We start from the raw sequence: 15459 nt of genomic DNA, 5'->3' as shown, positions 1-15459 counted from the left end.
AATGTTGCACCTGGCGGCAATCTTCATCTTTCACCCTCCAAAAACCTCCAAATTTCATTCCTTGCTTTTGCTTACAGGGCCCATGCAATGTAACTTTTTTAAAGCAATTCTTGAAAATGCACCATTTTTGTCCCATTATTTTCAATTTTCAGGGGTATTGGCCATTTTCAGGGGTATTTTGGTGCCTTTTTGGTTTTTATGCTAATAATGCCAATTTCCATATTCATGAGCAAAACTGTGATGTCATTCTGGGTGGAAACCTCAATGTTATAGCTATTTCAGCACAAAAAGTTGCTAGAATTTTGGATATTTCGCTGTCGTAAATTTTCTTTTCTGTGGTGATTTGTTGTACATTGCAGTTAGCCAATGAGCAAATCTTTCTCACAAATGTTTTCAATGAGCAAATTTTGGGTTTGCAATTTGAACAGAAAACCCCTAAACTGAACAGTGTCTTCCTGAAAAGACATCACAGCAACAGCACCCTCAGTTGTTTGGAAAAGCATGGAAAATTTTAAATGTTTCCAAAAGTGCACTTTTCAATAAAATTAACCAAAAAGGGATGTCAAATAGTTTCCATACATGTACATTTAAGAGGAGTAGAAAACTGCACAAAATGTGTTCCTAAGAAAAATTCATCACATGGACCCTTTACAGATTTAGAAGAGTCTTTGAAGTGAATTCAATATTGGGTTTTGCCCTTCACCAACATATTTTTGAGTGCTGACTACTTCACGGACGTATTTTCAAGTGCTGTCAAGGGCAAAACCCAGTGTCAAATTTACAACAGAAACTTTAAAATGCAAAATCCATCATATGAATAATTTTTGAAGTAATGCCGTGCAAAGGAAGTTTTGCCTTTCAAAAGTCTGAAAAGCATTTATGTCAATGCAAGCAGTAGTTGTGACCCTTCACCGTGCATGCTCCACGCATATGTGCTGTATGACCCCACAAAACCTGTTTATTACACAAAAAGTAACTGCACTTGACGTAAACTCAAGAGTTTTATGATCATTAGTAGTCTAAATAGCAATTTCTAGTAAGCTAGGTCATCTTTAAGCTACAGATAGAAAACTTGCAAGCTAAACAGACAGACTCGCTTGTGTGTCAAGACAGACTGACAGATATGTCTAGATAGATAAGAAAACAGACACTATTAGACAAGCAAAAACCCTTACTGTCCTTAACAAAAAAAATCTATTTTGAGAAGAATTTCACATTTCCGTTTCCATTTTTTCCCATGTGTGTGATTAGTTTCATGGTCTGAAATCAGAGCACAATCAGTTCTCGTGACGTGACGTAATAAAAAGGACTCTTTTATACTACGCTGCATCGGGAGTCCTGTTTATTACGTCAAGATTTACTATGTTTTGTTTGCTGCCCCCAACGACGACTTTTACACAAATTGCACGTTCGGGTCGAAACAGGACCTGAAAAACAGCTCTCAAAAGTACCGTTTGTACTCATTTCATGACAGACACAATAGTCGTTTTTATTTCATCACACCTTAGGCTACATATACCCGAAAAATGACGGAAATGTCTTCGAGCATTCCACAACCTCTTTAATGCAACATGAATAAACAGTTGTAATTCTGTTTAAAATTTGATAGAATTCTTAGGTTAACTCAAAAGAAATACCGGAACCGTAATACTAAATTAACATTATTTCAAAAAGCAACTTTTTAATTCTCACGAGGTAAAGAAGTTTCCAAAAGAAAATCCTCTTCAATACCGCTGACCAAAACGCTGAGTCTCATTAAACAGTTCTCTGTAACCATAGAAACCGTTTCAGTCTTATACCCCGGTTATCTGTGTTGGTGTGATATAAGAACTCGAAGGATGTAGAATCTAGAGATTCACTGTGTGTCAAGTACAGAGTGAGTAAAAAATGCAAATGGCAGGACCAATTTTTGAATGAAGTTTTATCTGTAGCACTTTCAAAATCTGGGATATGAAAGCCCAATCAAAGAACTTTCTTATAGTACAAGAATCATTCGAATCACTCACATACTTTTCAAGTTACGGAATTTTGAACACAAACACCGTTTCAAAGTGCTGTCCACAATTCACAAAAAAAGGTAAGTGTTCTTTCAGCAAAACGAAAACAATTCACATGCATCCCTATGAGAATTGTTTTCGTTTTGCTGACGGAACACTTCCTTTGTGATCCGAGGACAAAACTTTAAAACGGTGTTTGTGTTCAAACTTCCATAACTTGGAAAGTACATGAGCGATTTGAATGATTCTTGTACTAAAAGAAAGCTTAATGACTGGGCTTTCATATCCTAGATTTTTGAAAGTGCTACAGGCAAAACTTCACTCAAAAAATTGGTCCTGCCATTTGGGTTTCGTTTATTTTTACTCGCCCTGTATACTGAATACTGAAAAGGTCTGAAGAAAATATCTAGCCTTCTTCAAAGTTTTACTCTTTCGTCATGCAAATACTAAAATCTAATTATTTGGAAACCGTTAGTAATCTATGCCTGATCCCATCACCAAAGCTGTGAAGAAAACTTCCAATAAAATTGCAACCACAACCCAGCTGAGAAAACAATATGAAATGAATGAAATGGATGCGCGAGTTGACAACGAAGAAATTGGATGATGGAAAACCACGGACTTGGTCCATTCTTTTGTGCGTTTGTGTTTTTTTTCTTATTTGCATTAGCTGGTTCAGCAATGGAAAACACAGTGAGACTTACCGTGTTCGTGACACAGGACTAACAACAAAACAGAACAAAAAAGCGAATTTTAATGGACCAAAAATAAGCTTTCTACACAAATGGTGAATGAACAGAAACTGTACACATACCGCTCCCAAATGTTACTTCTTAAAAATTAATGAGATTCATGTTAAGTTTTGGTATTTAAAGGCATATAGGATCATTTGCATTTATCCCATAACTAACCTACCGAATTATTTTCAAACAGCTTACTTGGATTAAAGATCGTATTGGTACTAACACCCCATGAAATTATTCTGTCTGGCTTGCTGTCATTTAGAAGAAATCAAGAAATGCAGGTGATTTCCAACGATCAGTCAATTGACTGATTTTTGGAAATACTGAGCGCTATGGCAGAAATCGTGTTTAGTGATCAAAAGGTCGTGCATGGTTTTGCACTGTTTGCTCAAAAAGTGTAATATCCACTGAGCTGAAACTTCAACAGGTTAGGTTTGGAACATTCATCTTTGGATTTTGAAATGAACAAAATGCGTGCAAAGCAAATGATCCTATATGCCTTTAAAGGAGTGGAATCATTATCATACTGTTGTTTCCCAAATTGAAAAGAAATTATTTCTGGCTAAATCCTCTCATCTGCAGTGCATACAACGCACAGGAAGGTAATGGTTGACAACACGTTGAAAGAAACCCTCACCGTAATATAAATTTCACATTATTACCCCTTGAGAGCACTGCCCAGAGCCAATACAGTAATTTTAGCCTAATTCCCAGCCAGATTAATATGCAAACCAGTCTGGTGCGGACTGACCCAATGCCATGGCATGACTTAGAAAGCAGTGCTGTGGTTGAGTCCATCACAAGGCCTTCACAAGTCCAGTCACAAGTAAATCATAAGTAAATCACAAGCCTGGTCACAAGTAACAGGGATGGATAATAACAAAGGAATGCCTTTGTCATAGTTCACTTGAATAGCCTGTTACTTGGACTTGAGACTGGACGACTTGTGATGGACTTGTGATTGACTAGTGACTGACTTGTAAATGACTTGTGACCGACTTGATATTGATTATGAATGACATGAGATTGAATTGTGAATGACTTGTGATTGACTTGTGACTGTCTTGTGATTGTCTTGTGAGGACGTGCGATTGACTTGTGATTGACTTATGATTGATTTGTGATTGACTTGTGATTGACTTGTGATTGACTTGTGACTGACTTGTGACTGACTTGTGACTGACTTGTGATGACTTGTGACTGACGTGTGGTTGACTTGTGATTGACGTGTGATTGACTTGCAATTGACTTGTGATTGACTTGTGATTGACTTGTGACTGACTTGTGATTGACTTGTGACTGACTTGTGATGGACTTGTGATTGACTTGTGATTAACTTGTGACTGACTTGTAATTGACTTGTGATGACTTGTGACTGACTTGTGATTGACTTGTGACTGACTTGTGACTGACTTGTGACTGACTTGTGATGGATATGTGACTGACTTGTGACTGACTTGTGACTGACTTGTGACTGACTTGTGACTGACTTGTGATTGACTTGTGAATGACTTGTGAATGACTTGTGACTGACTTGTGAATGACTTGTGATTGACTTGTGACTGACTTGTGACTGACTTGTGATTGACTTGTGACTGACTTGTGAATGACTTGTGAATGACTTGTGATGACTTGTGATTGACCTGTGACTGACTTGTGATTGACTTGTGACTGACTTGTGATTGACTTGTGACCGACTTGATATTGATTATGAATGACATGAGATTGAATTGTGACTGACTTGTGATTGACTTGTGATTGACTTGTAAATGACTTGTGACCATCTTGAGATTGACCTGTGACCGACTTGTGATTAGCTTGTGACTGAATTGTGATGGACTTGTGATCGACATGTGATTGACTTGTGATCGACATGTGATTGACTTGTGAGGACTTGTAAATGACTTGTGACCATCTTGAGATTGACTTGTGATCGACATGTGATTGACTTGTGACTAAAGTTTGATTGACTTGTAACCAACTTGTGATGGACTTGTGAATGACTTGACCTAAGATTGATTTGTCATTGACTTGTGATGACTTGTGATTGCCTTGAGCTTGACTTGTGATTGACTTGTGATGGACTTAACCTCAACACCATTACAATCTTGGCCATGTTATGGTGACTCAGGTGCGGCACATGTGTACCAAGCAAAAGCCATGAATGTGGCAATCTCTCATTTGCTCCCTCAGTTGACGGACAATTGTGGTGAGCGATGAGTGACCTACTCGTGAGTAAACACCACTCACCTTTTCTCAGGGTCAGTCTCGCTATCTTCTGAGCTGCCCCCTCCATTCATGAGTTGATTGGGGGTCCATTTGATGGTCAGATGCTCGGCTGTTTGATGGAGTGACAGGTAGCCTGGAATGTGCTGAATGTCCTCCTTCTGTAAAACAAAACAAAAGACCAAAAGATAAAACAGAGATCAAAGATTTAGAAGTCAAATGCTAACAGAGTTGGAGCTGCACGTTTTTCCAGATTTGTCCAAATCTTGTTCTTTAGATCGTTTACTTACCTCGTGTCAAAAGTATGGATTATCGGAAATCATAATGATGTACATGTAGGTTTATCCAAAAAAAAGTTTGAAATCCCCATATTTTTGTATTTCCGATGCATCATGTATTGTCTATACACATTTCAAGCATCAAAGTTTAAGCCAATCTGTCAACGAAAGACTGGTGCCGCATAAACTGTATTTGACAAATCACCGTGCGATATCAGGTCCCACACCAGTATCAGCACATGGCAATCCTTGTGCACATGAAAACTGAGTAGATATGATTTCCACGAGAATACATCCAAAGCACTAGTTTAAACCACTTTCGAAGCACCTAGTATGAGTCAATATTGAAACTTTTGTATTTTTAAACCAAGAATAATGGTATTAACTCACCGGCTGCACCAAGACATTGTTCTTGCCATACAGCAGAGTACTCCTGGAATTTTGATGAAGAGACTCTACGTAGTCTCTGGCGGAGAGGGGTGTGCCTCTGTGATCATCTGATGACCCCTGGTGACCAGGTAAACGCTTGACCTATCACAATGGTAAGAACAATAAAGTATGAATATTAATCAGGTATGAATATTAATTTGGTACAAATAGAGTATGAATATGCATATGTATGAATATCATTACCACATTGACGAACACTTGTGGATTGAATGGATGGCAATAAGCTTACAGATATCTATCATATTTTCAGTCAGGGAAACTGTGCTGAGCTTTATCACTGAGACTCAAACCCACAACCTTCTGCAGGTCTCTTAGGGGAAGCAAGTGTAGTAGAGATGACCACAAGATGCATGCTGTGGATTATATGTCTCATCTCTTCTGCTTACTCATCTGCTTACTCATCAGCTTACCTGTAAGCCAGGTCTCTTAGGGGAAGCAGGTGTCGTAGAAACGACACCAGGATTCATGCTGTGGATTCTAGGTCTCTGAATCCACTCATCTGCTTACCTGTAAACCAGGTCTCTTTGGGGAAGCAGGTGTCGTAGAAACGACACCAGGATTCATGCTGTGGATTCTGTGTCTCTGAATCCACTCATCTGCTTACCTGTAAGCCAGGTCTCTTAGGGGAAGCAGGTGTCGTAGAAACAACACCAGGATTCATGCAGTGGATTCTGTGTCTCTGAATCCACTCATCTGCTTACCTGTAAGCCAGGTCTCTTAGGGGAAGCAGGTGTCGTTAGAAACAACACCAGGATTCATGCTGTGGATTCTGTGTCTCTGAATCCACTCATCTGCTTACCTGTAAGCCAGGTCTCTTAGGGGAAACAGGTGTCGTAGAAACGACGCCAGGATTCATGCTGTGGATTCTAGGTCTCTGAATCCACTCATCTGCTTACCTGTAAACCAGGTCTCTTAGGGGAAGCAGGTGTAGTAGAAACGACGCCAGGATTCATGCTGTGGATTCTGTGTCTCTGAACCAACTCATCGGCTGGGGGATCAGTCCAATAGTGATCTGCAGTCTTCATCTTAGAGTAGTCTAGCGCACAGGGTCCAACTAAAAAAAAAAACAAACAGATAAAATGTTAGAAATTCATTGGCGACTGCCCCAAAAATTGGCACTGCTCTGTTTGGTTTCTTCAGGGAAAGTGGAGCGCTGTGGTCCAATGGTTACGGTGTTCGACTCACGTGTTCCTGTATTGTATTACGCTTGAGGACAGACAACAAAAGGAGCACAAAGGGGCCATTCATCCTCGAATGACGGTGCCTATTTTCCTCGAACGCAGGTTTGTGCGTTTAGTCCATGGGAAAAGGTTAGATCAGGGAACAAAGGAAAACACACAGCCAATCCTCGGAAGCATAGCAAAAAACGACTGTGTGCTGTGATATGTGTGTTCGAACCCTGACGGGGAACATGCATGGTGCTTGTGTTCCTGAGCAAGACACTTAACTACATTTACCTCTCTCCACCCAGGAGTATAAATGGGTACCTGTGAAGGTAGATACCAGAATGCGCTGATCTCGAGCTGCTGCAGAAACTGGTCTCAATGCCTGATGAACAGGGGTAATAATTGTGCGACTGTATATAAGCACCACAGAATTATAAACACAATGTATTACATTGCAACAATTTGCTTCATTGTAATACAATGTATTACATTGTAATTCAAGTGTTAAGAGGTTAAACAGTGATTCCTTAGGGTTAGTTCATGGTCCAGATTTCAACTTACCAAGTAGCGATGCAATGATTGGACCATCAGCAGGGTGAGCCATTAATGCTTCCTTCTCATAATATTTACTGAAATAAAACAATAACAATAAGACAATTAATAATATCACAGACAATAACCAGCACAAAATATGTAAATGGGGAATTCCACACTAATGGGCCCAAAAGTGTGACACTTGAGAAGACCTTTTGAGTTTGATACTAAAACTAGGATCTTTGTCTCTCAACTTTTGCTGTAAACATTGCAAGCTTCGAACAAATATCCTCATATGCAAAGGATAACTGGTTTTTTTTTAGAGAATATTGTGGAAATTGTTTTTAAAAGTGATAGGTACGGTACATGTACGTTACGAAGGACAGACAAAAAGTCACAAAGTAAGCATAACATTTAATGATCCCCTAATGTTGTCTGATTTAAGAAGATGTACCGTAACCTGGAGGAATGCCATCAGACAAAACCTAGAAAACTCAGAGTCAATGTGAAGAATTATTTGATATTTTATAATCAGGATTTATACGTACGAACAGACTGGACATTTGTCACAAAATGTCCGTCCCTGTTCGTACGTAGCCCTAATCACATCATAACTGTGAAGCCAGTCCAAAAATTTATATATTTTTGCTTGATAGCAATGTAAATGGGTTGATTATGTCAAATAAAAATGCCTATAGAAACTGAATTTGTCCTACAATGTAAGCACCCTTTTCCTTGCAGAGTCTGTCCATCATGTCCATGTTACGTACATAACACAGAAATAAATAAAAAAAGATATCATCTCTTGAATTTCTTGTCCTAGTCACTTTCAACTTAGCAAGGTACATGTACATGTATAGAAAAAAACTAAAGAAAACACTAGCTCATCTTTTACCCTTTATTTGCAACATCCATGAACTTATTTAATTGGCCCATTAGTGTGGAATTTGCCGAATCACATATCCGTCAAAACACACAGCACCGATACATGTACCATGAATACTGATGCATTATTTTAGGCTACCAAACGCCACATAATCTATGGGCTCCATGCAGGAACAGCAGCAGAGACGCAACACGTGGGCGTACTGCTTGACACACTGATGGCGTGAAGAACGTACACAAGTACGACTCATTTCATTCTGAACATGCTGAATGACCACAAGCCCAATTCGCGTGAGCGTCAGGCGCCATCAGCGATGCGATCAAGAATCTCTCCCAGTGATGTCCCTCAACTCTCTCTGAGTAACCGTGGAGAGGGTACTTGTGCACGGAGCCCGTATAATCGTCACTGACCATAAATGAATGGACTTGTGGCGCACTCGACCAAAACACTGCAATTACATGGGCAATTCCATTGTACGGATGTTACATTCAGAGCCAAAAACCAATTTGAAACAACAAAGTAAAATACTTGCAGTGAAAGCAAATTATATTTATTTTATACTTAACTCTAGCTTAGGCCTTAAGGTACCGATACAACATGACATGGTTAATGTAATGTTAGCTGAATTAATTAACGAGATATCAGCGCTGTAAACAACCATTACGCATGTAATACTTATATACATTTTGTAGATTTGTGATTTTCAGTACCAATTGATAAAAGTCTGCGAACCATGTGAATAAATCTCTTTTGTGAGTATGTGTGGTTCTGAAAAAGAACTGGTTCTTTTCAGAACCACACATACTCACAAAAGAGATTTATTCACATGGTGCTACTGCAAACTTATCTTGTCTTTTTCTTAGTATCTTTCCACCATGCAAACCTTCAAATCTCAAAAGTCTGTGAAGTTGCTTGCAAGAATTTGATCAAATAGGCCTAACTCTGTTGTGGTTCACTCTATAAAAACACCAGTGAAATTTTACAAAATGGAACTTTGATGTTTATGGAAACATAATGCGTTACAGATGTTACCAGTACGTGTCTGAAATCAACTTCACACACGCGAAAAAAAAAACATACTGAATCGTACCGGCAGTATGCTAAGTTCTACGTGTATGTGAAATTTTCATAAAATATGAACCTTTCTCTCAAAAACTCACAATTTGCATTTTGCATACATGTACATGTGTGAAAACACCCATACAGAAATTTGTATCCTTGTGGAGACATTTCTTTGTTCTCGTGTAGTAAAGTTTTCAAGTTTGAAAGTGAAGTTTCAAAATGCTCTTATTTTAACCAGAATTAATTTCCTTGGCTGAAATTCAGATTTAATATCCCTTTTCTAAAACTTTTCCATTTGCGACAGATCAACCTACCTTTGAAATTCCTAGTTTTTGAGTAAAATCCATATAGTATCTATTTTGTGAAAACCTTGTGGAGACGTATTCATCTATAGAAATTGCCCTGTGGAGATGTATACAATCTTTTGTTCCCTATTGTGTGCATGTCTCCAGAGGGCACGGTGTATCAGATCAAGATGTCAAAATGGTTACCTAAAACCTACGCGTACATGATTTTGTAGCCCAAAAAATAAACAGTTCTTTTGACAAAAAAATTAATTTAACACTGGCACACCGCTCAACTAAAAGGCCTTCTTGTCCCCTTTCATTTGATACCACATTTGAGGTTGTGATGCTTGTAGTTCTGAAGATTTCATAAATTGTCCACTTTCGCATGGAATTGCCCTCATCTAAGTCTTTGAATTCATTCAAAAATATCTTTGACCATCAGCCGCTATACCTGGTCCTCAAGCAACTTACCGGTACATTGTATATTCTGGGGGGTTTTCTTGGAATTTAAACCCTGACCTTTTTTTATCGCCCACTAGATAGATACACATCTGGAAAAGGCAAGTACTTTTCCAACTCAAATGGCACCAAATGCTAATGTTGCACACAATTCATGTATTCTGTGATTTGTACTGTATGTGTCCATGTACACGTACAAATGTACATTGTATGTGTGCATACAATACATTGTACATTAACGTTAGCAAATATTAACATCCCATATGCTGATTTTCAAATTTTCTGAAAACCTTGAATGCACATGCATGCATAAAACAAACATGATAGGCTAATGTGTACGCTTGATCAATCTGAGCCACCAACCAAAGCGCCCAAGCACAGATCAACACTACATAATTAAGATTCATCACATACATACGTACATGTTCCCTTAGGGTTTATGACCACATATGTACCGGTATACTCTCTCGTGGTTAACGACTGCAGACATGTATGTGTACAGCAGAATATTTTGTGTAACTATGTATTTGTAGCAACTATATTTGCTGCTTGAGAATCGCTGCAGGGTAATCTGAACAAAATCGCTCTCGATTCAATGTACATGTACATACAGTTTTATTTGCATGTACAGTAGATGTACCGGGATGCGTACATGTAAGATCAATATACATGTGTACATGTACAGGGTGAGTGTGAGTAAAAAAAAGAGGAAACCCAAATGGTGTTTTTTTTTTTTTAAAGAAGTTCTGCATGTACAATGTAGCGCTTTCCAGATCTAGGATATGAAAGCCAAATTACATTTGTAGTTAGCTTTCTAAAAAATAAAAAAAAGAAGTGTGTCGAGTGACAGCGGTGAAAATGAAATCTGTCATTTTTTTCCCCATAAAAAAAATTTGTATTCCACGACTTATACGATTTCTTTAAAATACATGTGTAGATACCTATCTACGATTACAAACATCAATAAATCTGAAAATTCAAAAAAAAAAATAACCCCCATTCATTTTTGGGCGAATTCGTTTTTGTGCATCTCCACTACGTCCTGTGCCCAGTTCTGCCTCATTTTGCCAAAACACCTCACATATGTATATATTTACCATACACATCTTACGATCACATCTGGCATTTGAACCAATAACAATGATACATGTAATTATAATATCCTGCGCGTCCACAATTCCTCAGGACTTATTACCCAGACCCTAACCATCTCAACTCATCCAAGGCAGAGTGCGTACGAAGACTAATGGTTAACAACTACAGTAATTACTTTGACCTGCGCCGAGACAAAAAAAATGTTAGAAAATTCACCTGCTCTCTAATTTCTCATTCTTGGGGGGGGGGGGAAACAATCAGCAATAAGATGCAAGGATGCATGGGGTACTTTTTATCCTGTCTTCTTGTGAGTCGCAGGAGGGCAACAATCAGCAATGCAGGGATGTGTATTATTACATTAACTTAAAGCTTCAGTCCATCATTTGCAGCTCTATCCAAAAAGTAACTGACGTAATTATTGTTGAAAAACATACTTGGTTGAAAGATAGTAAGGGGACTAAACTCCCTGTGAAATTAATCTTTCTGGCAAGCTGTCATTTTGAAGAAATCAACGAAAGAAGGCCTTTCCAACGATGCGTCTTAGATGCAAATTTCCGTTAATAGTTCGTTTTTTATTTGACGTGCAAGCGTTGACACAGCGCACACACGCGCGCGGTTGCTTTATTCAACGGTTCAGTGTGAGACAGCGCGAAGCTGCAATCGCCTCAGTGAGAACATGTCTTGGACGCTGAATTCAGACCCGATTCAAACCATGATTCAGCACCTTGTAATTAGAATTTGAGATCCTAGAATATTGTTTTCATGTACATCATTCACTGAGCTGAAAGTTCCTCAGGTCAGCTGTTCAGCACCCTTCTGTACATTTTGAGCACGTTTGTTGCTTCAAACGAACATAATGCACAAATTACAAATGATGGACTGCACCTTTAAGGTTCTTTTGATCCTGTGTAGAAGCAGCTTTCATGTCTCCCTGTGAGTCGCTGAGTGCTGCTTACATGTAGAGTCAATTTGTTTACAGAGACATTACAGCACAGCCGGGAGATCACTTTCCCAGGCACTCTGTTAATAAATAAACTCAACATTTCCCGGTATCATTTTTTTTTGTTTCCGATGACAAGTACAAAGTTACATACATGTTCATGTATGTTTTCCATTAAAAATAATAATAAAAAGTAATCTACGGAATTTCCCAGCGTATTTTTCCCCCAAAAGGGCTTTTTGAGGGGTTCATCCATCCCGTAATCAGTAATTATACCTGAATGTTTAAAGGGAATATACAACATCTGCAAACATCGGAAAACAAAACTACCAAATTTTTGCAAAGTACCTTACTATAATGTTGGTAACTGAAAGTCAAAAGCATCCTGTAAAATTATGGCACCTGGTGTGAAGTCATTTTCAAGAAAAGTGGTACTTTGTATAAATTTCCAACGGTGGTCGGCCGACCACCGTTGGAAAAACCTGACTATTTTTCAACTACTGGTCCAAATTTACTATTTTTTTTCAGTCCAAATATTGTTGGCTATTGGTTACATGTTCATGAACGGGTGCAGGCCAGCTTGACTGGTTTCCTTACCTTACAATTTTCCGGCATCTATAAATTGATTCATTTCATTTTAATGGAGTCAGGGAACCAGACTACTTGAACATTTTTGATTTTCTTGATTTTTCCAGCATTTTCGAAAACAAACCTTCAAACTTGTCAGTGTAACCATATTTGATCTTTTATACTAACCCCCCAAATACTTCATTTCTGAAATTTACAGCAAAAACCAATGATGTACATTTAAAAATATGAACTTGTCTATAGCTTTTTTACTGTGTAACAATAGGCAGGTACATGTAATGCAGAAAAATTTGAAAATTTACCTTTTTTAGGACATGCCACGCACAAACAAATCACCAATAGTACAACTTTCAATACAAACTACACAGGGCCCTGTTGTCTAATTATGAAATACTTTGTAGTTTTCTCTAGATAATACATGTACATGTACATGTACTTCAACTCAATATGTGTATTAAACACATATTAAGTTCAAGTTTTCAGACAAGTCAACGTCTTACATGTACATGTACATGTACATGTGTACCGGTATACACATTTGTTGGACAAAACAAATTGATGTCCGCCATAAAATTAAACAAGAGAAATTTCCAGCACCGTCCCTTCCCTTGAAACACACATTATATAATTGCACCATCTGTTTTCTATCTGTACAATTGGACATGTAGAAATGGCTCCAACAGATTACCGTACAATATGTGCACGTGTTGCTCAACCGCAAATGTAGGTTTTTCTTCACCATAACCCAGAAATTATTGATTTCTTTTTGCGGTTTACAACAAAAACAATCACTCAACACTTTAAATATCGTGCAGTAAAAAAAATGTGCCATTGGACATGTTGGAATACATGTCTGGTTTGTTGCACACTGGTGAATTTGGAAAATAAAAAAGGCCCAGGGAGTATATATACTGTACATTTGTATGTACGTACAGGCTTACCTTGTAATAATCCCAAGGCCAAAAAAAATGGTTCTGCTTCCGATTACATGGCATTTCAAAATAGGGTATGTACATGTAGGTAGGGAATTTTCTTCTTTTTGGCATTTTTGTGTGTGTGCTGATCATATGTACCAGTACCGGTAGATGTCCGTGTGCAGTCAAGGGTAAAAGGTAGTCATTGATGGTTGTGGTTTTGGGGGTTTTTTTGGTCATCCCCCCCCCCCCCAAAAAAAAAAATAGGGTAGGTACAATGTGGGGTAACCGGAAGCAGAACTTTTTCTTTTTTTTGACCTAACCAATAACAGTTGGTTCAATTGAAACAGATCATCAGCTCTGTTTTCAAGTTTCATCCCCAAAATACTGGATTAGGCCTATGTTTTTAAATTGCTTTTTTTTTTTTGGCAGTTCCAACATTATTCACTTTTGAACGAAAAACAGCCGACGTAATGACGGAATAACTACATGTACTTCAAAAATTTTGATTTACTTGCGCTCCCAACAATCTCACAATAATTCAGTTCTCGCAGGGTAGACTGGTTACCACACCCTCATGTACAAACGTAGCATTTCCTCTGTACCAGCTAATGTATGGTTCTAGCTGGTAACAGCTAGTGTGGACATTCCCTTGGTTTCGTGTAGTTAAGAAAAACCAGTGAAAAAACCTCATTTTTCTCAAACTGTGAAAACTCTTTCAACCCAATTTTTTTTCTATGATCCCCTTTAGTGTTTCTCTTCATTTTGCCACGATAAACCTAACCAAAAAATGCCTCTAAACCTGTTTTCCAGAAATGGGGAAACACTGTGTGGACGTGGGCAAGTCCACACAACGTCGCCTCTACCTGGTTTATGTGGACCTCTTTTGTTTGGATGTCCACACAGTGAATGTAATGCCTACCCACGCATACGTACATGTACATGTACGTAACTTACACACTCAGCATTAGCAATACATTGTAGGGGGTCCCTCCATTTGTTTTTTCTATTTTAAAGTTGAACAAAGAAATTGAATGGAGCAGGGTTTGAACCCATGACCTCCAGATTGCAGTTCTATAAACTGAGCTACAAGTACCCAGCCTTATCCTCTGTGAGTGATCACCGTTTGCTAAATTTTCCAGGTTTGCCAAGTTTGCAGCATTGCTTAAAGGAAAAATACAACATTTGCAAACATCAAAAAATAAAACTACCAAATCATTTTGAAATACCTTGCTGGACTGTTAGTGAATGACAGTGTAAAGCATCCTGTAAAATCATGGCACCTGGTATACTGTCATTTTCAAGAAAAGTGGTATTTTTGTATCAATTTCCAACGCTGATCGGCCGATCAGCGTTGGAAACAACTGGCTTTTTTTTCAAATACTGGCCCAAATTGACCATCGCACTTGTTTGCAATCAATTACAAACCTACATGTATGAACGGGTACGAGCCAGCTAGACTGGTTCCCTGACCTTACAATTCTCCAATGAATGTAAACTGCTCTGTTTTTTTCTTATATGGAGTCAGGGAACCAGACTACAGGAAAATGATCGTTTTTCTTGGTTTTTATAGCATTTCCGAACCCAAAACCTCAAAAAAGTCAGTGTAGCTACATGTATATTTGCTATATTTCCAACCCCCCTAATTCCATCCATTTCTGAAAATTACAGCAAAAGCAAATGATGTATATTCCCTTTAACGGCTCTCATGTTGCTAGCATCGTGACTTTGGGCGTGAACGTGATCCCTGGATATGACTAGAGCCCCTTGAACAAAGACATTGACAAAATGAGAAACCGCCAACATAGGGCTGGATAGCTCAGTTGGTAGAGTG

General features: G+C 38.4%; 1 protein-coding gene across 5 annotated transcripts in view; it reads right to left on the bottom strand.

Annotated features, from left to right (window-relative positions):
- LOC119730505 (small G protein signaling modulator 1-like) overlaps window positions 1-15459 on the bottom strand; it is a 46069-nt gene that overhangs the window by 18439 nt on the left and 12171 nt on the right. The window contains exons 6-9 of one of the 5 annotated variants that reach the window (XM_038203469.1): window positions 7422-7489; window positions 6591-6748; window positions 5635-5769; window positions 4991-5127 (exon numbers count right to left, since the gene is read on the bottom strand). In XM_038203469.1, coding sequence (XP_038059397.1) covers window positions 4991-5127; window positions 5635-5769; window positions 6591-6748; window positions 7422-7489 — 498 coding nt within the window. Of the gene's footprint in view, window positions 1-2701; window positions 2720-4990; window positions 5128-5634; window positions 5776-6104; window positions 6179-6298; window positions 6392-6493; window positions 6557-6590; window positions 6749-7421; window positions 7490-15459 lie in introns of those variants that run through there. The other 4 variants (XM_038203466.1, XM_038203467.1, XM_038203465.1 and 1 more) reach the window with 4 other exon arrangements.

This window comes from Patiria miniata, unplaced genomic scaffold (assembly GCF_015706575.1).
Source record: "Patiria miniata isolate m_02_andy unplaced genomic scaffold, ASM1570657v1 HiC_scaffold_22, whole genome shotgun sequence".
Classification (NCBI taxonomy): Eukaryota; Metazoa; Echinodermata; class Asteroidea; order Valvatida; family Asterinidae; genus Patiria; species Patiria miniata.
Note: the sequence above shows the minus strand (reverse complement) of the source record. Positions and strands in the feature narration are given on the sequence as shown.